Source organism: Pimephales promelas, chromosome 8, assembly GCF_988280905.1.
Source record: "Pimephales promelas chromosome 8, fPimPro1.hap1.1, whole genome shotgun sequence".
Classification (NCBI taxonomy): domain Eukaryota; kingdom Metazoa; phylum Chordata; class Actinopteri; order Cypriniformes; family Leuciscidae; genus Pimephales; species Pimephales promelas.
Window position 1 is genome coordinate 35753892 of NC_142776.1, and position 25615 is coordinate 35779506.

Here is a 25615-nt window from a genome sequence, read left to right on the forward strand (position 1 = left end):
ATTTATGAAGCGTGAATCCAGACTGAGGATTATTATGGAGACACGACTGCCCAGAGCAGAGCTGCACATAGAAAGTAGTGCAATAATTTGGTATCACGAGGAGATGGATGGTGTCTATTAATCATGAACAGGATGAGGACGTTTCAAGAAAAGGAACCAGCACATCATCACAGGGTCTGTAAGGTGGTTTCGCTCGTGTAGAAATGTGACTCCATCGCGGAAATGAAACTCGTAACAGCAGCGAGAGCCGGTTTCTGCGAACACCTATCTTAGCGCTCATGATGTCATTTGTTCAAAGTGCCGTTGCTGCAAATAAATATGTGACAGATGAAGCATGGCTTTATTACTGAATATAAATAGTGTGCACGCACTTGTCTGTCAGCAGCTGCGATGAGCTCATTTTCTGTCAATTTGTGCGATTTATCAGACTGAAAGCAGTGTGACGCTCGAGTGATGACTAAGATCATCATAGATCACTCTGTACGACGTGTGTGTAGACTTTACGAAGATGACACCTATTGAATCCTAAGCTACGACTCAAGTTAGTATAGAAGAATAAAACGTCATCAGCTTGCGTTGGTTGTAAAAAAATAGAGCAAGATTTATTTTACGTATTCACTTTGGCAATTGTGGTTTTAATGTGCGTGGAAAAAAAAGAGGAGGAAGCGAAAGAGAATATGGATGTGGTCATGACTGGGGAATAGAGGCCAACTTGGCATGCCAATTTTGTAAATGAAGCTTGAGGTAAGTAGTTGTTAGTCACCATGTCGCATTGATGGATACACAGCTCTGAGCTGCTGTTCATTTTGTGAATCCCACCACGCTGAGACAGGGATATTATTATTAAACACAGATTTCACTGTTCGCTGTGATCCTACTTAGGTCAAAGGTTTAACAGACAGAGCCAAATTGTTTTGTTTTTTTTAATTTAGCAATAAGTTTGTGCGGGTGTTTGAATCCAGATTGAGTTCATTAAAGGAGTAGTTCAGTTTAAAAAAAAAAAACTTTTGCTGATAATTTACTCACCCCCATGTCATCCAAGATGTCCACGTCTTTCTTTCTTCAGTCGAAAAGAAATTAAGGTTTTTGATGAAAACATTCCAGGATTTTCTCCATATAATGGACTTCAATGGGGTCCAAACGGTTCAAGGTCCAAATGAGAGTTTCAGTGCAGCTTCAAAGGGCTTTAAACGACACCAGACGATGAATAAGGGTCTTATCTAGCGAAACGATCGCTCATTTAAAAAAAAAAAAAAAACACTTGCTCGCACAAATGCTCGGCTCGCTCTGTTCTGTGATGCAGCACATATTAATGAGCAAAATGAACAAATCTTTTTTTGACTCATTTGGTTCATTCAACAAACGAAATTAACCAAATGACTCAAAAAAAATTTTTTTCTCTAATGACTCAAGATTTTTTCATTTTGATGAGTTCGAACAGGAGAGTCACAAACGCGCATCACAGAACAGAGCAAGCCGAGCATTTGAGCTTATGCAACTTAAACTTTTTTATTTATTTTTTAAATGACTGATCATTTTGCTTGATAAGACCCTTATTTATCGTCTGATGTCATTTAAAGCCCTTTGAAGCTGCACTAGAACTCTCATTTGGACCTTGAACCGTTTGGTTCCCATTGAAGTCCATTATGTGGAGAAAATCCTGGAATGTTTTCATCAAAAACCTTCAGTTCTTTTCGACTGAAGAAAGAAAGACATGGACATCTTGGATGAAGGCTAGTAAATTATCAGCAAAAGTTGTTTTAAAAGTGAACTACTCTATCAACGCTATCAAAGAAAAACAAAACGTTATGTCCTTTTTTTTTCCTCAAATATCGTGCAGCCCTACCATATGCATACAGTAAATGAGACTGGATGAAAAGAACAAAAAAGAGACAGGAACAATTTTCTACTTACTTCATCTGTTTCACAATGGTGCTCTTCCCTGATTCACCTGCACCTGAAGAGAGAAGAAAACAGTTTGAGAAAGCAGTCAAACAAATAAAAACTCGAAGGTGAAAAATTCAATTCAAAACTGGAAAGCATCAAGATCAATAAAACTGCGCAGTTTTGTCAATGTCACTGAATAGCATGTCCTGTTTTACCATCATCTCAGCCGTTCATACCTTAATGTTTACATTTCTGGGACTTTTATATGCTTTATAGTACATTCATGACATACAGGGTCTCAGTCTGACGGCTGGCCGTGAGTACAGACTCTCAAATATTCTGAGCGTGTTGCATCACATCTGAAGGGCTGAGGCTGTGTGTGTCTGCTTATAGACCTTATTCAGAGCAGCGCCATGACAGGTGTGATAGTGAGGCTGTGAGGGATAGACTTACCGTGTTTCCAATGACATCCGCTGTAAAAAGCTGAATAAAGCTCCTAGATTACTTACAATTTTCCACAACTTACATTGTCAGGCGTTTTTTGTCAACTGAAATTTCTTAGAAAGATATTTTTTCCAGTGTTTCATGAGCAGAACAATCCGAAAACACATAAAATAACAATACAGCCCATTGAAGAGATGCAAGTCTATCCCTCACAGCCTCGCTTTCATTCTCATTAAAAATCAAAGATGGCGATGCCGTGAATAAGGCGTATTCTGAGGGATTGTGCACTTCCTGATTTTAGCCTAATACTGCTCACTGAAGCTGTGCCGTCAAACCTCGGCGTCTTGTTGACGTAGCCTGGCCGCGGCGCTCCGCTTGTTGTTATTTCCGATGTACGAAAGCCTGATGTTCAGAGAGGCAGCTCACAAGTTCACAGATGTATACAGAAAAAGGTCTGGGAACAGTTCGGATTATTCCTGCATAAAGTAATTAGTCATAAAACAAAATGCTGAGAGAACAAAAACCTCTTCCAGTCCAGCTTTGAGTGGAAGACGTCATTCAATTATTTGGAGTGGAAAGATATGATACCCAATCATTCAGAGTTACTGAGATGAACAACTATATCAAAAAGCTTTCAGTGAAGTGTAAAGTTTTTAATCAGATCATATTAGATGGTATAAAATCAAAATCTGCCAAATGCACAGACACAGAATAATTTTAGTTTATCATGCTTGCTACAAGAAATATGGCTAGTATTTATCATTTTTAATGTTAGGGATGTTTCAACATTTTGTATCCATCAAAATACCACGGCATTAATGTCTCCATTAGGGTGCAGCCACAGCATTTTTTGTGTATGGAAAAAGCCAGAAAGCACACAAAAAACCTTTCTTTTAACATGTTTTAATTTAGTAGGAGTTGTAAATGGAGACGCAGCATCTGCACAGTAGTGTCGTCAGAAGCCCCTACAGCCGTGTGTGAAACGCGTCTCCTCAGCCATCTGCTGACTCATTCAAACACACTCCGATTTACTGCACAGTCCCACAATCCAACTACTAACTCACACTCTCATCTTTTTAACAAGCATCTGAACAGATTAGATTTAACCTACTATATATTTTATATATTCAAACCACACGCAAAATGAGATTAAAATAAAATAATTAAATAAAAATGTAATTCATTCATTTAAAATAAAATAATAAATAAATAAAATATAACAATAAAATAGTTTTATTGTATACAATAAATATAAACAGTAAATAAATACAGTAAATATAACAATAAATAACAAAATAAAGTTGTTGACAATTGACAACAAAATGCCATTTTATTGGAATTGTGAAATTTTTTAAATAAGGGTTAAAACAAAATGTGAAAAACTTGAAATAACATTTTAATTTTATTGAGGTAGTGATCAATGAATCAAAAATATTATAAAGAAATATTAAATAAAATAAATAAATATATATATATATATATATATATATATAAAATTAATATTTAATAAAAATAATTCACATACACATGAATTAAATGTAAATTTAGCTTGTATAAAGAGTTGCATCTCCTGTTGTAATCTGGATTAATAATTGATTTTTGTTACTTTTGACCTCCTATAGTGTAATGACTGCACTGAATTTATTATCCACTGTACTTTGTACAAAGAAAAAGAAGAACAGAACAGCACAGCACACCTAACCAGTGTAAGAGACCTAAACCCAGTGCCTAAACCCAAGAGACTGTGACGGCGGTGTCCCTCGAGCCCTGCTACAGTGCTTACAGCTCTTGCCATATACTATTATACCAACTCTACCATATTACTACAACACTTACTAAGAAGTTAAAAAGTTACAGACTGCAGATTTAAACAAAAAAGCATAACAAATAAAAATGCTATTTACTGGCATTTATAGTTCCATAAAGAACCCTTAACAGATTAATGGAATCTTTACATTTCGGAAAAAGTTGTTCTTCGTTCTTTATAGAGAAAAAGGTTCTTTAATTTTTTAGAAATGTTCTTCACACTAAGAAAAAATACGGTAAGTATTGATCAATGAAAGGTTCTTTGAGGAACCAAAAATGACTCTTCTATAGCACCACGGCAAAACTCCCTATTTGGATCTTTATTTTTAAATGTCATGTGTAATAAAAATAAAAGAATGAGAGAAATGGAGAGAAGCAAAGAGATGAGCGATTATCAGGTCCTCTTGTCTAACAAAAAGCCTCTGTGTGCGTTTGTCTGGCAGAGAGGATAGGCCGCCTCTGTTTGCTATCATTTGGGCAAACATCAATGCATCTGAATGAGACCCTCATGGCAATTAGTAAGCGGAGGGGAACATGGTGTCCTCATTCACAGAGAGAAATGACAGACTCGCAAGTGTCTGTTCAAAAAACTGTCATAACCGTATAATGCTGTGGCATGCAAAAACAGGACTAATGGAACGATTCTGTGCAACCCAGTACGCATGCATAAGATAACACTGCAACATCTGGAGAACATTCCCCCAGTTTCACAGACAAGGGTTAAACTAGTCCCAGACTACACTGCATGTTTGAGCAGGTTTAACTGAAAGCAACCTGCACTGACATCTTAAAATATGTCAATGGCATTGTTTTGTCTCAAGATGAACACCAGTAATGTTTTTTTTTTCCAAGGCACGTTTATTAAAGCTACTACAGTATGTCCTAATTGAACTAAGGCCTAATCCTTCCTTAGTCTAAGCCCTGTCTGTGAAACCAGGCCATTGTGTTTGATTAAATGTCATTAGCTATGTTTACGTCCACCTGTTTTTATGTCCATTTTGGAAAATTGCATGTAATTGGATAACTGGACTAACATAGTGAAACAATTTCATTGGACAACGTCTCAAATGTTGGTTTGATCATCCTGAAATGCCTGAGCCGAAGTCTGTCATCAGAATGATAAGCATAATGACCTCCCAGAAGCTTCTCACACAACTGCGTTGAATTTTCGTATGCGTTTTTTCGTATTTGCGATTCGGTGGGTCTGAATTTTCCAAACTCCATTCAAACTCTATGCTACGGATGTGAAAAACGCAGAAAATCTAAGCCGATTCAATTTTTCTATGATGGACGAAAGTTTCGGAGGCAGCGTACAAGGGCGATTGACATAATGTGCGAAAATTTCGGACGCAAATTTCGACTCTGTGTGCAAGGACCTTCAGAGCTTCCATTTTTATTATAGATATTGTGCGCCCATTTCCCAGGAGGTGACAATTTTTTTCTCTTGAACATGCTTTAATCGCAAATACTTTGTGCCATATTCCAATTTTGCGCACAGGTTAAATTCACAACTTTGGATGGAAACATAATATATTGTGTAAACATAATAAAAAGTGCCTTGGTAATTAGTAACACAAATTCTTAATTCGTAATTCTTCTACCATCCAACCGGAACATTTTCCAAAATATTTTAGTCAATACAACATCTAAATGAAAATGCATTTCAGCAACATGTGCAATCAGGGAACATCGAGCTTCACAAAAACAACAGATTCATGTAAACTGCGGAATTCGACAATTGCATTCAATTCCAATCGATCGAACAGTTTTCCAAGAAAACTATATATATATATAAAATATATACTTTAAATGCAATGTAAATCTTTTTGGATAAAAGTGTCTGATAAATATGAATGAATTACTTAAGAATGGTTTTACGATTTACACAAATTGATTCTGCTCATGATGAACTAGTCTCAATTTTCACTGTAATAACTTATTGTATATATCTGTAATCTAATTATTAAAAAGGACAAACTCCCATGATGAATCTCCATCAATGCCATCAGCCAGTACACACCTCGCATTTCTATTTGGCATGCCATGCTACCTTCACCCGATTAACACCACTTCTGCTCATCCAATTTATCTAGAAGATTAAAGAATCTTCCATTTGCAAGCGCTTAAACAAGTATTGCTCTCCCAGCCCCGACCACTCATTCAGGAAAATACCAGAGCAAACCCGCCGTCATGCTAACACTTGTTAGCGAGCCGTTATTAGTGGGCCTGCGGGGAATCTGGGACCACAGAAAGCTCCAGTGAATTTAAACAGCCAAAGCTGACGAAATTCAACATATTCCCAACACCCTGAAGGATCGCTTATACGACATTGGGCAATTTCATAAATACTTTCAGCTAATTTCAGTTGCATCTCCAATTAACACATTTGATTAGAATTATCCATTCCAAACATTGGGGAAAAAAAGTCTTTTTATTTCAATTTTGACCCATGAATCAAAACTTAATGTGCTGGGATGTCCAAACATTGAGAGATTTTTTTTTTTCCATAATGAAAAAATAATTGAGGGAAAGTAAAGAGGCAGACGAAATAATAAAGGATGGGTCAAGGACTAAGAGAAAGGACAGTGGGAAAAAAACTATATTTAACCCAAAAGTAATGGTCAACTGATTTTTAGTAGCAAAATTACAGAATTGCTTATGATATAGATGGTTATTTAATGGGGTTAATAATAGGGCTGTTTAATAGGGCTGTGCAGACCTGAACTGATACAGCACTATCAGTACATTTCACACAATGACATGAATCAATATATCTTGGTATGCAAAAAATGCAACAACAAAAAATGCAAAAAAATGCAAAATTGCATCAATGTTACCCTTTATTAAATATTAAAAGACATTTTGGACATGGCAAAATATCTTGGACAGAAGGCTGGCGTTATACAACTACTACTATTCACAGTTGCCAAGCCCAAATTGACAAAATGAGGCTGAAAAAAAAATGTGTATATTTTGCATACTGAAAATAAAAACCTTTTCAATTTGATATCTTGAAACTTTAAAAATATGATTTGTAGCTAAAAAAAAAAAAAAGTAAATGCAAATTAGGTAAATCTAAGTGAAGTGTGATATGAACCAGAAAATGTCTCTCTCACTTATATAATTCAGATGTGTCATGTTTATCTAATTTAGCTACATTATAACTGGCAATTCTAGCTGAAGCTTTACAGAGTAAGATCTGCTGACTATAACAATTAAACTCTATAATTAACGGAGGACGTTGCAGACAGGCAGTAGAGTAATGGTAACGTTTGAATCATCATGACTTATGGTCTTTAGCGGGTAGATCACCACCAACAATGAAGCTTACTTTAAAAAATATGCCAAGATCAGTCTGCAATGTGCATCACAATCCACCCGTGTCAGAAATATGAGGCTTTTCTTTTCATTGAAGCCAAAAACTATATTTAGACCGCATTGAGCAATTACTGTAGATCGGCAGAGAGCCAAACATGATATACCGCAGCACTTGATCTTATTAAAAAAGGAAAAACACTCTTTTACTATTGCTCTGCCACACCCACCTCTTTTTACTAGCCCGTTTCTGGACAACTTTGGAAGCTTGTATTGCTTATGCAATATGTTAGATTACATTTAATACAAGTCAACAGGATTAGTAAGAAAGTAAAACCTCTTAAAAAGGCGGTTAAAAGCACTGAAGATTACTTTTTAGAGTTATCAATCTGAACAAAACCCTAAACCTTGAACTCTATAGGCCATAAGAAGCTTTTCCTTCAGTGTGTAATGTATGTTTAACATCTGCCAAGTTACAAAGCTCATAGTCTCTCACTAAAAGGATTTATTATTTATTTTCTTATCTAACAGAGAATATTGCTCCAGCCCTGCCTAAAACACCTCGATCCAAGTCTAGATATTACAAAGTGACGCATTAGAATAATGTTTGGCCAAAGGCATACGCAGAAGACGAGGCTTCAGTGAATTGTAGTGCTTTGCCATGTTGTGAAGCTGAAAATCGCAATTATGGTAAGGGGCGTTTCTTTTCCAACATACGCTTGAAGTGTTTAGCAGGGATGCACCGATACGAAAATTTTGGCCGATACGATAACCGATAATCCTTTATATTTGAAAGCCGATAACCGATATATCGGCCGATAAATTTAATTTTGAGATCCTGATTGCAAAAACAAAAGACTCACAATTAAACCCATGTCCCAAGCGCACGATTATAATGATGTTATGTAGCCGATATAACAGATTTGCGAACCGTATTTTCATTTTTTGAAGAGATTTCAATCATATTTCAAGAAATTCAAAAACATAAACAGTGCCCAACAAGTGTCTCAGCTGAAGGGAACAATACATTATTTATCGGCTTTAATATACTACTAGGCCGATAACGGTAACATTAAAAATGAACACATATCGGCCGATGCCGATATATCGTGCATCCCTAGTGTTTAACCAATCACAACGCACTGGGTCAGCTGGCCAATCAGAGCAATCTGGGCTTTTTTGAAAGGAGGGGCTTTGAAGAAACCGGAATATCAACACAAAAATCAATCAGGTTTACACCACCTCTCAAGAGTAAATAAAGAGCAAACGTGTCATCTTTTATGGTGCAATCCATAAAAACAAAACTCTCTCTGTCTTTTTTCACCAGCCCGGAAGAAACACTAAATCCAATAGGATGCATCAACTAGAGTAACTGCCTTTCATGTTGTCTCCATAAGTAACATCAGCTTTCAAGCAGACATATAGTTGTAGGGGAACTGGAATGGCTATTGCTCAGGTCAGGACTAATGGCCTTGTTTGATCTCTGCTGGCTCACGTAATTTGAGAAAGATTAATCCCTTTGCTACGTCATAGGTTTGAACTTTGAAAACACATCAATAGAGACCTAGTTTTCAGAGGCAGAATCGATATTAAACAAGCAATCATGTGAAAGATTTCTTTGAACTGCTTTACTTCTTTAACAAACATAGTATTTACTACCGTTAAAAGTTTGGGGTCGGAAAGAAGTTTGAGAGAAGTCTCTTCTGCTCACCAAGACTGCATTTCGTTGATTTGATTGATAGAGTAAAGAAATCGTTTCAATGTGAAATATTACTGCAATTGAAAATAGCGGTTTCCTATATTAATATTTCTTTGACAAAGCTAAATTTTCAGCATCATTACTCGAGTCTTCAATCATTAAAGCGAACAGTATTAATATCATTTTTACCTCTTGTAACCAAAGCCACAAAGCACCCGTGCCTTCTTACAAGAGGTAAAAACGATATAAATACTGTTCGTTTTCTCACACAAACCGCTCGTTTCGTGTCTTAGGCCATCAATGTGTACTTGCATTTACGAGTCATTAAATCATGTTTAATTTGGACTTCTCTGTGCATGCTCTGAGGTGGTGACCATAGACCTCCATTATATGACTGATAGACAAGAACGGTTTGACCTAAAAATATCAAAATTGAAACTATTGCGGAAACAAAGACACCTACATCTTGGATGCCCGTGAGGTAAGCTAAAACATATCAAAAATTAATTTCAAAGTGAACTATCGCTTTAAGAAGCTTTTTTACACACAATATTTATTCCAATTTCACTAATAGACTGAAAACAAATTGCATGTGATCGATCAGAAACGCAAAGCGAATTTTTGATGCACACTGACAGAAACGCACGGACGGCTTGTATCAGTCTTCAGGTGAGCCTGTTGTTGCCGATAGCGGAAGTTCAGGTGTCCCTGTAGAGCAGGATCGTAATGATGTCATCAGGGAATCCAAATCAGATCACTTAAATCAAGCCTCAGGGAAAGCTTAATTACAACTGCTGTTCTTGTTTTCTAACTCTCAATGAGACTTTATTTTCCTTTTATTCCAGAATCCAGCCTGTCAGGGCTCTCATCACCTCCTCTCGCTCTCCAGGGCCCCAGCGCTCTCTTCCTGCACTAGTTTTCCTCTCCTTTGATCACTTTTCGTAGTGTAACGAACAGTCAGTCAGAGAGTTCTGCATCGGCAGACAACTTCACCTGTCTCCTGAGGGTCCTGGCTCTCGCTTCATCTTTGCCATCCATTTTATTTTTCTAATGCAGATTTGTTGTTTTCTGATGACTAAATTATGGCTTTGCATGCAGCATGCAACACACATGTTTATATGTGTGTTTGCACCAAAAAGTGCAAACACACATATAAACACACAGTTGCTACATGAAAACATTATACATTCTAATAACACTCAAAATGGCACAAGCCTGTGAATTATATCCCTATAATTACAGTGTCATATATCCTACACTGAAAAAAAATAATATTTTCATGATTTGTAATCACATTTTTTTCTTTTGTCATAATTTATGTAATTCAGATAACATAATATTTTGAGTTTCTGATGCTTAAATCAATCTCCTTCATTGTATTAACTCAATTTTTCCAGTTCAATGTAATTAAGGCAACCAGGTTACTTCATTTTTTTAAGTTAAACCAACAATATATTTTTACAGTGTATGATCAAGTCATATTTAAATGCTGAATCATGCACTTAATGGTCATTTCTGCTGTGCAATACATTTTCATGTGCACATCATATAGGTATTATGGGATAAAATATTTTTTAAAGTGGTTAAACATATTTACATTTATGGATTTGGCAGATGCTTTCATCCAAAGCGACTTGCATTGCATTTCAATGTACACATTTACATTCATGTCAGGTCTTGCTTTCCCTGGGAATCTAAACTATGACTTTAGCATTGCAAGCGCCAATGCTCTACTAGAGCTACAGGAAAGTCTGTATAGATTGATGGTATAAGTTTCAAGATAACATTTAATTTAAAAAAATAACTGTCAATCCCTCACAGACCACTGCTAATATAATAAATTATTGTTGTAGACATTTATAAATGTTAAAAAAGATTTCTTCAAATGAATGCGGTTCTTTTGAATTTTAAAGTATCAAGGTTTCCACAAAACATGAAACAGCACAACTGTTTTCAGCATTGATTCAGCAAATCATCATATTAGAATGATTTCTGAAGGATCATGTGACACTGAAGACTGAAAATACAAGAAAAGTTCTGCCCTCATGCAATGTAGATCAGGTTTCTGCTCCGAGTGAAAGCGATTACTGCAACAAACACATTCTCCGGATTCATCCTAGACAGGGCTCCAGAGAAAAAATAACTTGAGGAGCCATTGGCTCAAGTGAGAAAAAATAGGCGCCACATTACTTTCAGTGCCACATAAGAATGAACATAACCCAGTTTTACACACTTTTATTCTTCCTGTCATGAGTTTACGTCCAGCCTCCTTTTACAGCATCAGCATTTATATCATCTTATGGACGTCCTGGGAACTAAGGTGCACACTGAACATCTTTTCCCACTTCAGTCACAAAGAATCTGAGCCAGTGTCACGATTCACGAACCATAATAATGTCAGCATCACTTGCCATTGAGTGTAGTTTGGCCTTCTCCTTACGTCATACTCCACTATCATGTCTTGCACATCCATTCCAGTCCATCTTTCTTTATTAGTAATATCTGAGACGTCTAAGGCATCTCTTCATATGTAATCATCATAGGCAGTGTTGAATTTCATTTTTTAGCTCCTTCCATTCTCTTTTCATGTAGACAACAGGTTAAGTAAACATATAATATGGTGCATAAATTTAGCAAAATGTTCCTGACTAACGAGTCATTGTCGCGTTTACTTTGGAAAAGTCATTTATTGTTTGTAAGCCGTTTTATTATTGACGTCTTTCTGCGTCATAAATATCACTAAATATCGCTAAATAAATGTAGGCGTTTACCTAAAAGTAATTCTATTCCACAATTTCCACAGCTTAGAGACCAAGGATTAGCCTTCAAATCCAACAGAACTGTTCAACAAGCATTTATAATGGGATGAAATCATCCAATTTGACTGCAATAGGAAGATTTCTGGAACTTCCCCGGTATTGACATGAGATACTGTATAAGGTGAGCAATAAACAAAAAACACTGTTCAGGAAATTCGGAGAAACATCTAGGTAGAGCCACAGAGGCCAAGTGCTTTCCATGCGTTCATCTACTACAAATGGCGTAGATGTATGCGTGTGTTTCTCCAGTGCTGTGAGGAATTCATAATACCACCAGCAATATAAAGGTCAGATGCTCCACTCTGTTTCCCATTATAAAAACACATACATCTTCCAGAACGCTGATGACTAAGAACCTTTGCGTCTCCATATCTATTATTCAACCTAATCCAATGTCGGCTTCCTCTTTGTGTGCCTGATTCAGACAGACAGCTCCCAACTGTCTCATGTCATCGCTGTTGAGGAAGAGAGCAAAAAGGCAGGCTAGAGATGGCAGTAAAGGTCTGCACTGGCAATCAAACCCAGCCTGCAAACCAGACCCTGTGATTATATTATTACTATAATTATAATTAAAGGTGCTATATGTATTTTTTAGCGGCCTCTATCGGTGATGTTTCAGATTGCAACCAATTTTTACAAGAGCGCTTGTGTTCGAACTAGGGCTGTCAGTTTAACGCGTTATTAACGGCGTTAACTTAAACCCATTAATTTTTTTATCGCGCGATTAACAGTCTTTTTGTCCTGGCAAACTTTCTAGTTTTTTCACATGCTTTTGCAACAGGACGGCATGCGCCCTGATCCAATTTCGGCGTCTCGCGCTCGTCATCCACTCAAAGCCGGCTCGTAAGCCGAAACGTGTGTTTGCGGCGTGCCTGTTGTTTTGTTTACGGTCTAGCTAGATCCGCTTGTGCTTTGGTCGAAGAAGCAAGAAAACATCCTCACGCAGCACAAGCCATTGAAATGAATGGGTTTCAGATCGCAGCGCGAGGACGTTTTGTTGCGCACACACTCGTTTTGGCTTGTGAAGTAACGTTTTGAGTGGATGACGAGCACGAAACGCCGAAATGGATGCCCTAAAAGATACTGAATGGAAAGTTTACTTTTAAAAAGTTGCCAAATTGTCCCATTAACAAGACCAAGTGATCTGTGTGTTTTGTCGTTGTGAACTGAGCTATCATCATCGCAGCACGTCCGAAACACCACTTGATGATGGCCAAGCAAACACACACACACACACACACACAGATGCGAATTCTCCACCCCCTCGCCAATATCAGGACCTCGTCAGTATTTCTTTCACCCTTTTATTGATAGACAGTGTTACATTGTGTGAGAGAATATTTGTATAGACGAATCCGACGAGCGTTCTGTGTAGGCTGCCATCTTGTGGCGACTGAGCTGTTACACAGGCATATAGACATATACACCGGTATGTAAACAAACCACGGTGATAACGCGAACTCACCCTCGATGACAGATACAGCCAGGCAGAATGACTTGTTGGTTTGATCTGTGACTGCAGTGGCCTCCAGTCACAGATGAAGGTACAAACGATCTTACAGATTAACGTTATTTATGAAAATAGCTTGGCAAGCTAGCTAGGCTAACGTTTGCTAACGAGGAAACTATAAAATGATCTGTCGATTTGGCAACAATAAATAAATAAATGAATGAAATCAAATAAACAAATTCATGTTTTTCATTTGTGTCCATTATTTATCTCATTTTCACATTGCAACAGGCAAGGGTAAGGTAACGTTACAGCTAGAAAGTATACATAATATCGACCAATTAGTGTTTTTAAACCATGGAAAGAGGTCAATATAACAGCAGGAAAACAATTATGTCACATAACGTTACATTTAGCTCAGGAAAGCCATTTAATGACCATAGCATGTTAATTTTACTTATGTCATTAAATAATTGTTATTATACGCGAATGTCCACATCTTGTACTCGCCCAGGAAATCTGTAAACCGTACGGCACCAGACAGGGGCAGTCGACCCGGGGTATTCACAGTGTTTTCTCTTCAAAATTGAAATTTTACTACAACCATTGAAACAATTTATAACGGAAACTGTTTACCCACTCGACATTATACAAGGGATAACGTTGTAACGTTAGTGACAGTCGTAAATCGCCTGCTGTTTATTCCAGTGGACGCAAGTTGCAACTAAAACAATAGGAGGCAATGGCGCAACGCTACCCAGCAACACCTCAGTAATGGCGCACCGCTTACTTCCGGTAGTTTCGCCGGATTCGTCTATATGATAGTGTGAAATTGAGCACTATTCCAATAATAAAAAAAAACATTTGCACTAAACGAGCCAATCCACTTTCCCATGTTGATAAGACCATTAAAATGAGAAAAAAATAATGTAACAAAAAGAAATCAAAAGACGTTTAGAAAAGATAAAAATGTGCGATTTATCGCGAGTTAACTATGACATTAATGCGATTAATCGCGATTAAATATTTTAATCGTTTGACAGCACTAGTTCGAACACAAGAGCGATCACTCACGGTACACGGCCACACAGACTTAACACACAACATGCTGGAAACTCATGTAAACTCCCATTGCAACATTACAATAATAGGATACTTAGTTTTATCAGCTTGACTGAACTAATGCTCCATGCTCATACCATGATAACGTTACATTTGTGGTGTTATCTAGCATAAGCCATTTCACTAACTATTCGTGTATCTTTCACAATCAGCAATGTCAACATAGGGTTAGGGAAGCGCATCACAGAACAGAGCAAGCCGAGCATTTGAGCTTATAAAACTTAAACTTTTTTATTTATTTTTCAAATTACTGTACTGAACATGTCTGGAAATGTGTATTATTATACAGTATATGCTCTAAAAACACAATGCATTTTGTTTGTCATTCAATAATGCATGCTGGTATTGTCTTGTAGAACCTGCTCTGCTTAGTGGCTAAACCCATCCAATACATACTCGAGCACAGATGAAATACGACCGTGGACGATTACATCCAGCGTCATTTTTCCAACACAAAACCCCTCATTTCAACAGATCCTCTTTTCGATCAACGTGAAAGGCCCGACAGACTATTCTAGTCGTTCAAACACACTCTCGAGTTGTGCCACCGGGTATAACGTGTGAAATGAATCCTGAAGTGGAACAAATGAAAGACAGGGAAAAAGTGGGTCAGAAAGCCAGAGCGGCTCAGCAGTTCTGCATGCTGCACTGCAGTGGTGCGCGCGCGAGCACGTCAACTCCCACAGCGCACAGACCGTCGAACCAACATTCCCTCAGACCACATTTGAGTTCGAATCGAGCCGAGACACGCTGAGCTGAGGCATTAGGACACGCATCTGAAGGTGTACGGGGTAAATCACAGTGGATTTCATTCATTTTTGCAGCTGTCAGGCTCAATAGCCCATGCTCTTGTTTGCTTAGAGATAAACAGATTGAGCCGATAAAGAAAAAAAAAATCTAATTGTTAGTGAATGGCTAAGCAAGAGACATCCAAGCTGTGTTACTGCAGTTATGGGAACTAGAACTTAATTTTTTTTTTAATATATAAATATGCATTTGCATCCTATTTTGCATGTATTTCCAGAAGTGGAAGTGGAAAATATGCTAGTTTGTTATGCAAACACACACATAAAATATTTGATTTGCATAACTGGATATAGAAGGTTATTTATGCCAATAAAAACCACAGAAACATTCAATTTTGGAGTACTCTTCATTCAACCGGAAATGGCATTTTAATCCAATTTTGCATTCATAATGTGATTTAAATTTGTATTAGAAATGTAAAATAGATGCATTAGCTTCCTTCATAAAATGATAAGTTAAGGCATAGGTAAATAATGTGGTAAGTAAACACTAGGTTAACAACACTTCATTTCCATAGTCCACATATTCTACTAACTATAAAAGTAACTTTGCAACTATGTCAACTAACTCTCATTAGAGTATTAGTTAACTGTGGTTAGGGTTCATGTTAGTAGAATTAGTTGACAATAGACATAACTGTTGGGAGCATCAAAATATAGCAGATATTAAACAGACCGTCTACCAATACTAATACTAATAGCCTATTTTAGTAGAATGTCGAATAAAGTTTTACCAACACTATCTGTGAAATCCAGCTAAAGCATGGCAAAATATTCTCTTTTATTGGCATACATTTACATTAATCTAAAGTGACTTAGGAGAAGTAAAAAGACAGTAACCCATGCTAACATTTTAGCCTCCATTGTTAATTTAGAAACTGTAAAATATGCTACAGTAATACACACATACACACTTAAAATCTCTGATTTGCACAATTGGGTATGTGAAATATAGGCTAATTTGTTCTCAAACATGAGCAAAAAAAAAAAAACTCTGAGGTTTTAGCTACAGCCATTTCAAAGCATCTATGTTGTGTGCTGTGGTTGCATACGCTTGGAAACACTATTGGTGTGGCGCTTCCGAAATGTCCTTTTCTTGTCTGCTCTTGCAGACAGGGGCTAAAAACAGCACTATCATATCTCCTCAGGGGCTGAAACCCAGCATCTCTGATCTCGGTTTACGCCCTTAATCCACACTAGCCATCAAATCTCTGACACACAATTCTTATATTAGACCTGAAACATGAATGTGTTTGAAAAAACATGTTCGTAATATGTCCTTGGACCCCACTGATCACTTGTTCACTGACTCAATACACACGCTCAGTCTTATTTAGCACAAAATGAAATGTTTGTCTTCATAATCTGTCATCAAAAAAGTAATAACTCGCTTCAATTCTGAAACCGTTTCTTTTCCGCATGACACACAGGCAAACCAATTCCCGACAGAAAATCAAATCACACTTTTACCCTACATTTGTACTCGTTTATCCTCTTTTATCCACTTGGAAGTACATCAAATTATTGAGAATGTAAAATGAGCTGTGAATGCTGTTGGGAATAGTCAGAGATTTTCTAAAACTCAAAAACGCATGCATTCAATGTTCACAGATACCACCTCTTTAGATTTGATTTAGCCAATGAAATGAGATGAATCCATGTAAACACACCATTCGAATGAGATTATAATTTTGCATCTCTTAAATTATAGAATCATTTCCACCAAAAGAGAAAAAACAGCTGATACTGGAGGTTAATATACACTTTTATTGATTTATCATTTTAAACATTTAAGCTATTAGTGATCTAAACCCATTTTCCAAAACATTACAAACTAATTTTACAAACTTTCCAAGACATTATTGATTGAAATCTTCAGTCAGATGAGAATAATACAAGCGTAAGACTTTAAAGCATGGAAGAAAACAGAGGTCTAGAGTCATTTTGCCACACACACTAGAAAATAGAGCCCGACCGATAAAGGATTTTGAAGGCCGATACCGATACAAATATTTTTGGGTTTTAAAATCCGATATATCGGCCGATATTTTTTTTTTATTAAATATTGTTGGATTTCACACACGTGTAAAGCGAACTTTTCTGCACAAGATACGTTTGATACTTTTTCTCTATGTCTAAAAGTTCACTCCTCGCAAGTATAACTTACATTTCACAATGCAGGGACTGTAACTAGAGATATGCTAGTTATAAATACAGTAATCATTACTTTATTTAGGCAGAAATGGTTCATTGTTGTTTCCAAGCTCATTAATGTTAACGTTAGCGGTCTTCCACTGATGATAGTGGCATTAGCTAGCTTTGTGGTTAGCTAGTCTATGATGAGCCATAATTTAGCAATAGATAACATCATACTGCAAATTGTAAAACATACATTTCAATATAACAGGCCAAGGAGAGATGATTGAAGCGTGTTTTGTCTGTTTTTACTTTATTTTTAAAATATTAATTTATCGGCCATTATAACTGCCGATACCGATATTTTGGAAAATGCCTAATATCCGATATATCGGTCTGGCTCTACTAGAAAACACACTAAAGCGTGAATCCAAAGTGTGTGCATATATCAAAAATAGTCCAACACTAATCTAAAGCGACTTTACAGAGAAGTAAAAAGCAGCCAGTAACATTGGAAATGAGAACATGTTCTCCTCATTTGTGGATTTAAAACCTTGAAGACATGCTAGAGTCTGTTAGACCACAATGGAAACGCTCGAGTTTAATAACAGCGTGTTTTAATATAATCTGCATGTTCTTTCTGAAACCGCACTGATCTTCCTGTTTTTGCCAACAGGAAACTGGTGCAAATGTTCCTCTGCAAGGTATCAGCACATGCGTGTGTGAGAGATCTGCGTGTTTCATTATGAAAACGGAACCGGTTGATCGATCCCTTTAGTTCAAACTAAAGCCAGACAACAAATCTCTGCCTTTGTTTCTGAAGCATGCTCATTTTAAACCAAATGTCAAGGTATTGCAGTTCAAACCGTAGCACTAAGAGAAACGATATCATATTAAACTGCATTGTCGTGTGCCTTTCTATTCTCCCTTTCCTTCTACTGTCTTTGTTACTTTCTCTCTCTCTTTCTCTCAATTCACCACAACATGAAATATTTCCACCGCAAGTATTTGTTGATGCACTGCAGTTGTTCAGAAAAAGAAGTTGAGTTTCCATCTCAGGGTTTTGCACTCGCACGTACATCAAGTGCACACACACACACACAACAAAAGCCATTGACAATCTCCAATATATCATCAATAATCATGCCTCCAGTTTCAGCATGATCATCATACTGAATTAAACTAAACGGATCACCGGCATTGGCTAAACAAATTCAGCTATTCCCCTAATCATATCAAGACAAGTCCCATTAATTAAGGGCCAGATGGATGATCTCAGTGCACAAAAAGGATGCCAGGAACTGAGGGAGTGCTGCTTCCGGCTGTTCCAAAAAACAGATTCACAAAAAGATTGAGGTTGAAAGGTTGAAAGAAAGAGTGTCTTTAATTCATTGCACAAACTGTTAGAGGATGGCATGAAGATAGAGTGAGTAAAACTAATATGCCGCTTTCAAGTTCTCGTCAAGCCCATTAAAGCCATAACTTTAGGCAAGGTCCGATCCGATTTCATGAGTATTTGTGGATAACAGAGAACAGAGTAGTGCTTCCTGCACTGCAAAAGATATTGTTAGTAGTAGAAGGAACTAAATGTGATAAGATAGAATTACTGGACACCACAAAAGCAATTTCAAAAGACAAAATTCACAAGAAAACATCTTAGGCCGTGTGTCCACCAAAGCGTTTTTAGCGACGCTCTGCTGAAAATGCCTAGCTGTGGGCGCTTTTTTCCGTTGCTGTGATACAGAATATCCACAGCACAGTTTACTTGTAACTGATTTCGCAGATAATTTGTTTCATACTAAAAATGTATTTTTTGTTCGGTTAGCTCAGCTGGTTGATGTCGTTGTACAGAAAGAATGTTGTGAAAGTTGGTCAGTGTGGTTTAGTCCCGCCCCTCCTCCACTGTGATTGGACGGCTGGGTAAAAAGTGACCGTGATGAGCGCTGCGTTTTACCCAAAGTTGAACATTTTTTCAACTCCCGGCGACCAGTAAAAAACACAGGGCGCTTGGCGCTTCAGTGTGAAAAAAAAAAACGCTCAGTGCCTCGTTATGCTCATGGCGTTTAAAAAAAACGCGGCGCTCCCATTGAAAACAAACGCCAGGCGCGTGGAAAAATGCTTTGGTGGACGCACGGCCTTACTGTCACATAGTCCTCGCAGACATGTTAGCACAACCAGTGTAGTCCCAATTATCGAACAACTCTTATGAGCCGGTTCTTTTTAATGAATTGATCAAGAAAACTCAGACTCGTTTGTTTTCTTGAGTTACTTCGAACTTAGAATGAACCAAACTGTTGCCGTTACTTGAGGCTCATGAGATTTAAATGAGAACTAAATGATTGTTAAAGATCCACATTTAGGACTAATTTTTGTCTTATTAAAATGGAACTTCTTAACAAGTATATTATTTACAGCGGCCTTTACAAATATTGGCACCATTGGTAAATATGAGCAAAACTGACGGTTAAAAAATTGGTTCTGTCACCTCTCCTTTTAGTCTTTCATTCAAAATATTTTTGAATGAAAATTAAAAATATCCAAAAGTTTATTTATGCAAGTTAAGTTAAATTATGCAAAAAAAAAACATGTGGAATAAATATATATTTTTCTCCAAAAATATTCCCATAGTATTTTCCCATTCATATGGCATGTTTTTAAAGTCACCTCAGCGATTAGGAGCACTTATCAGGATAGTTCACCCCAAAAATAAATTTCAGTCATTAATTACTCACCCTTATGTCGTTCCAAACCCGTAAGACCTTTGTTCATCTTCGGAACACAAATTAAGATATTTTTAATGACATCTAAGATGTTTCTTCTGACCACAAATAGGCAGCAACCTCATTGCAACTTTCAAGGTCCAGAAAGTTAGTAAAGACATCATTAAAATAGCCCGTTTGACTACAGTGGTTCAACCTTAATAAATAATAACTTTATTCAACAATCTCTTCTCTTCAATGTTTTTTCCTAAACAGCACATCAGAACGGCGCCTCACCAGTGAGACTCGGACTCGTCTCGGACTCGATCTCGAGACCATATTTTAATGGTCTTGGTCTTGTCATGGACTCGTGTTCATTTGTACTCGGAATTGACTCGTACTCGAACATTTTTTTTTTAGGACTCGGAATTATTCCCGAGTCCACTCGAGTTCAATTAAAAATATGTTTCATGATTATTAATGTATGTTAATAAAATATTTCTTTAAATTGATTGATACGCCCAGTGATTGGTGATTTTCTAGTGCGCAACTGCGCATGACAAATTGTAATAAAATTACTTTTAACACCACCTACCATGTGGCCTTTTTACCCTAAACTGATCATATTTTTTAAACTCTAAGTAAATTCAGTAAAAAAAAAAAAAAAACTCGGACTCGACTCTCTATGGACTCGGTCTTGACTCGGACTCGACTCTCTCTGGTCTCGGTGTCGACTCGAACTCGAGTGAGGTGGTCTCGACTACAACACTGCGCCTCACTATTGGCCGACGCTGGTCACGTGAGAAGGACATATGCGTCCCAAAAGTGAGGCGGCGTTCTAACGTAGAACCAGGAAGCAGTGCACTGTTTACACTACGCATCCCCACTGTGAAGTGTGGTGGTGGATCTTTAATGATTTCATCCAAAGGCCCTGGACAACTTGTTAGGATACATGGTATCATAAACTTCAAGTAGCAGATATTAAATCAAAACCCTACTGACCCTACTAGGAACCATAAAATTGTCCATGGTTCCATCTTTCAGGAGGACAATGATCCACAAAAAACACAGCACAAAATCAACAACAAACTGCCCGCAGAATTAAGGTTATGCCATGAACATAACAGACCCTTAACCCGAACCCCATAGAAACCCTGCAAGAAGAAGAACAGCACACAACCATGGTCCTCTGAATCTGAAGGATCTGGAGAGAGATTCTGTATGGAAGAATGGACTTGCTATATGTTCACAATAACTTTATCCGATAGTGTCAGTGGTATACAGTAAAAACCGTAATATTGCTGAATATTTTGTGTCCCTAACTAAGCAAGCCAGAAGCGACAATGGCAGGAAACCCAAACTCCATCTGTGACAGAAATGTAGAAAAAAACAAAAAAACTCGGAAGAAACCAGGCTCAGTCGGGCAATCAGTTCTCCTCTGGCCAACCGAATCAACATGGTGTGGTTATGATTCCAGGCTGCATCACAAGTAAGACTGTAGATTGGTATTATTCAGAATATTTCCTCCAGACACAAAATGCCAAAAACCAAAGATAATTTTTTATGATCTGTTTGGCTCATATTTATGGAGGGTGTGTGGAGTCCACAGTATAAGACACCACCGTTCTAAATGTCTGTCTATCCATCTATCTGAAAACAATACCACTTTTAAAAGGATAGTTCACACAAACAATGAAATTCAATGGGATTCAATGCTGTTTAGACCTTCCAAAGTTTGGAAACTCGAGTGTGTGAGTTTTTGGGTGAACTCCTGTACACAGTTAGGACCAATTGTTCTTTATATAAAAAAATCATCATTAACTGGGATTTAAGAATTCAGAACCATTAAATAACCATAACTCCTTAACATTCCCTTCCCCAGTGGAAAATTGGGAATGTGGCTCCAGATAGGCTAAAGTAAGGAAGCAAGGACTGCCACGTAGAATGGATTGGGGTGGTGGAAGTCTAGAGAGGAAACGCAGTATTTTTCCTGAGGCAGGGATCTAGTCTACACTCATCCACAGCTGTCTGCCCGTCTCTCTCTCTCTCACACTCAGATTAAAGAGAATTTCTGTCTTTATGAAGTAGCTACTGGCCACATGTGCGGAACAGCTGCCCCGATAAACACCGGATTCAGCTGCTTTTCATTTGCTTATTCTTCCATTAAACCACCTTACATCATCTCCTCTGGCAAAAAAAGAGAAAGTAGCAGGTCTGCAGCAATGGGGATTTTAATGCAACGTGGTGGTATTGTAAAAACCAAGGTGTGAAATAATGGTGGTGGGGAGAAGAATGTGTGAATACCTGTCGAAAGACATGCTATAACATGAGAGCAAGATTCCTAAAAAGAGAAAAATTCTGTGGCACAAACACATTATGATTATGAATACTTTCATTAAATCCGAAATAGAACAATACAATGATATATAGACAAAAACACAGCATGGTATGCACCTCTAAAAATGTAAAACAAGAGGATGGATCAATTCCACCTGACACATAAGAGTCTATGACCCGTCATATATAATTTTTTTCCCCATGTTAATTATTAGCTTTTTCTGTCCATATCAAATGATCTCATTCATTGTAATGAGGCTTGTTTCAAGATAAAAAACGAAACCAAAACATGACATGAAATGAAAGACAGAAACTAGAGATCACTGTGTGTACACCACACAATGTACAGGGGAAATTGGCTGGGATTTACAGGGAAATGCACTCAAATTGCGCAATGCAATCAGTCTTATCACAAATCACATGCGGATGGAGTTTTAGACTGCAGTTTGACCAGGGATCCGATTACAGAACACAACAATATTAGCTCCAAAAAGAATTAAGGTGTGCGATATGACGATTTTTAATCGTGGACGATTAAAATGTCTCCACGATCTGCTTTTGAAGAAATATCGTAGTATCGTGTTACAGTGCATTCTATCAGTTCAGTTCTGGCGCCTCAGTCTCAACTGTACAACGCGACGTAGCCTATCACATGTTAATGAATAGGTACGGGACACTGCAATTCACAAAAGTTCATTATTTGCATAAGCCTTGCCGGTTAAACATTTAATTCACGCGCTGATGCGCTGTTCTAACGTGCGCTTTCCTGACCGCATATCCAGAGATGGTGCTCGATGCAGAGCCAAATGGGAGGAGCTAGAGCTCGAGCTCCCCCTTTTCTGGAGCTCCAGCTCCACCTCGCTAAAAATTAGTGGGCGGGGCTTCGCTGCAGCTTCCAATGGGAAGAGCTAGAGCTCTAGCTCACCCTCGCTGGATCTAGTGGACAGAACATAACGCGCTATCAAGTCTGTTAATGTATGTTAGTGCGAGTTTCACCCGTGATGAAAGGACAAGTTTGTTTTGATGCGAAAGATGCTGGCAAACATAATATTGTATTTTACTCTAAAATTTGTCATGATTATGATAAATTATAAAATGATTTATCGTTTCTGCGACAAACGCGTAAACACTTAATAAGAACATTGCTCACACTTTCTGTGGTTGTTTCTAAAAACTGTTGAAAACTTTGTATCTATGTATTCTTTTCTCTTTATTACGATGAACAGTTTCGTTGTTTTCCTCACTTTTAAAGCCGCTTTGGACAAAAGCGTCTGCTATATGATTATGTAAATTACTAGACAAAGGCAATGTGAAAGCTTACTATCTGTGCACCCGTTTATTTTGTCCACCGGAGTAACGCGAGTTGATTAATTCATTAAATAAAAAATAAGACTAGCTTACCTAATCTGCCCTTTTTGTACAGTGTAATATTGACTGTAATATTGGATAGACTCAACCTTCATGTTATAGGCTATGCATTAAGCTATTTGAATGAAATGGAAACAAGCAGTACTCTAAAACCAGCTGTGTGACTTCCCACACTAGTCTAGAGGAAAAACAAGATAACTAAAGTGCTCTGACATTAGTGATGCATCCGCTTCACATTTTAATGGTATAATAAGAAGTACATTGAAGTACACACTTCATATAACACATAACATTTCTCTTCACCGAACTCAACCAATATTTTTTTTACATAGTACTCCCACTGGTAGATTCAAGTTCAAGTTTATTTTATTTATACAGCACATTTTATAACTGCCACTGACTGACCTAAGTGCTTTAAAGAACTACAAAAATAAAAAAATTAAAAGAGAATATTACCTGCATAACACGGATAAGTGCAGCCCGTGGTATGTGCGAAATTCATACAGAGAAGGCCTTATAAAGCAGGAAAGAGTGCAATATTTTGACAAACTAAAGTAAATATGTGGTAAATGTCCGACCGAGCTAGCTTCTCTGGAATTCTTCCTTCTATTTCTTATCCCGACATAGGCTACGTTCAGATTGTCAGCCCAGAAAAGCAAATGAAATCCGTTTCAAGCTACATCCATATGTGGTTTGAAATCCTATTCAAATACCGGGACATATGCCTCAGTCTGAACGATCGGATTTCGGGTGGTGTGTGACTCTCACGCCACATAAAATGATATGGTGCTCGATGCAGGGCCAACTCTTCCTAACTAACAGAGTATTTATTTTGTTTATTTGTGTTAAATAAAAATCGCGCTGGCGCTGAAATATGTTGCTTTTGAAATCATGCCGAGTGCTCGGAAGTTAACCTGCGTTTGCGCGGCCCCCATTAAATCCAGTGAGGGGAGGAGCTGGAGCTCCAGCGAGGGGAGGAGCTGGAGCTCCAGCGAGGGGAGGAGCTAGAGCTCCAGCTCCTCCCATTTGGCTCTGCATCGAGGACCACTTGCATATCCACGGCGCTCACAGGCACTAGAAGTCTGTCAAACAGCGCCTGAATACTGGACTAAGTTATCTTTCGAGTCTTATTATGCTAATACTGTTAAATACACACAATGTTTACATAAACAGGCTATGTCTAAAGTGAAAGCAAACATTTGAGAGAATATCTGGTGTAATATGCGTCTATATTAAACGCGTCGCGTGCTGGTCTAAAAGCGACAGGAATAATACTGCCGCATGTCCTTAAAGGGATAGTTCACCAAAAAAAAAAAAAAAAAAAAATCCGTCATTATTTACTCACTCTAATGTTGTTCCAAACCTGTATTCATTTCTTTCTTGTGCTGAACACAAAAGACAATTTTTTTTAATGTGGGTAACCAAACAGTTGCTGGTCCCCATTAACTTCCAGGAGAGAACCTATAAAAAAAACTATAAGGAGACCAGCAACTGTTCGGTTACCCACACTATATAAAATAACTTTTATTTTCAACAGAAGAAAGAAACTTATTCGGGTTTAAAACATCTTGAGAGAGTAAATTAAGACCATTTTCATTTTTGAGGGAATCTCTTTAGTAAAAGAAAAAAAAACACAAGGAGAAAATCACTCACTGACCGAGAACTTTAATAGTAGCTTTAATAAGAATCAATTTATTCAGTGAAGTCTCTGTAGTGTTTTAATTTCA

At 37.5% G+C, this 25615-nt stretch overlaps 1 protein-coding gene across 1 annotated transcript in view; it reads right to left on the reverse strand.

Moving 5' to 3' along the window:
• Window positions 1–25615, reverse strand: part of gnai2b (guanine nucleotide binding protein (G protein), alpha inhibiting activity polypeptide 2b) — a 51927-nt gene that overhangs the window by 12231 nt on the left and 14081 nt on the right. The window contains exon 2 of the mRNA XM_039693239.2: window positions 1915–1957. Coding sequence (XP_039549173.1) covers window positions 1915–1957 — 43 coding nt within the window. The remainder of the gene's footprint in view (window positions 1–1914; window positions 1958–25615) is intronic.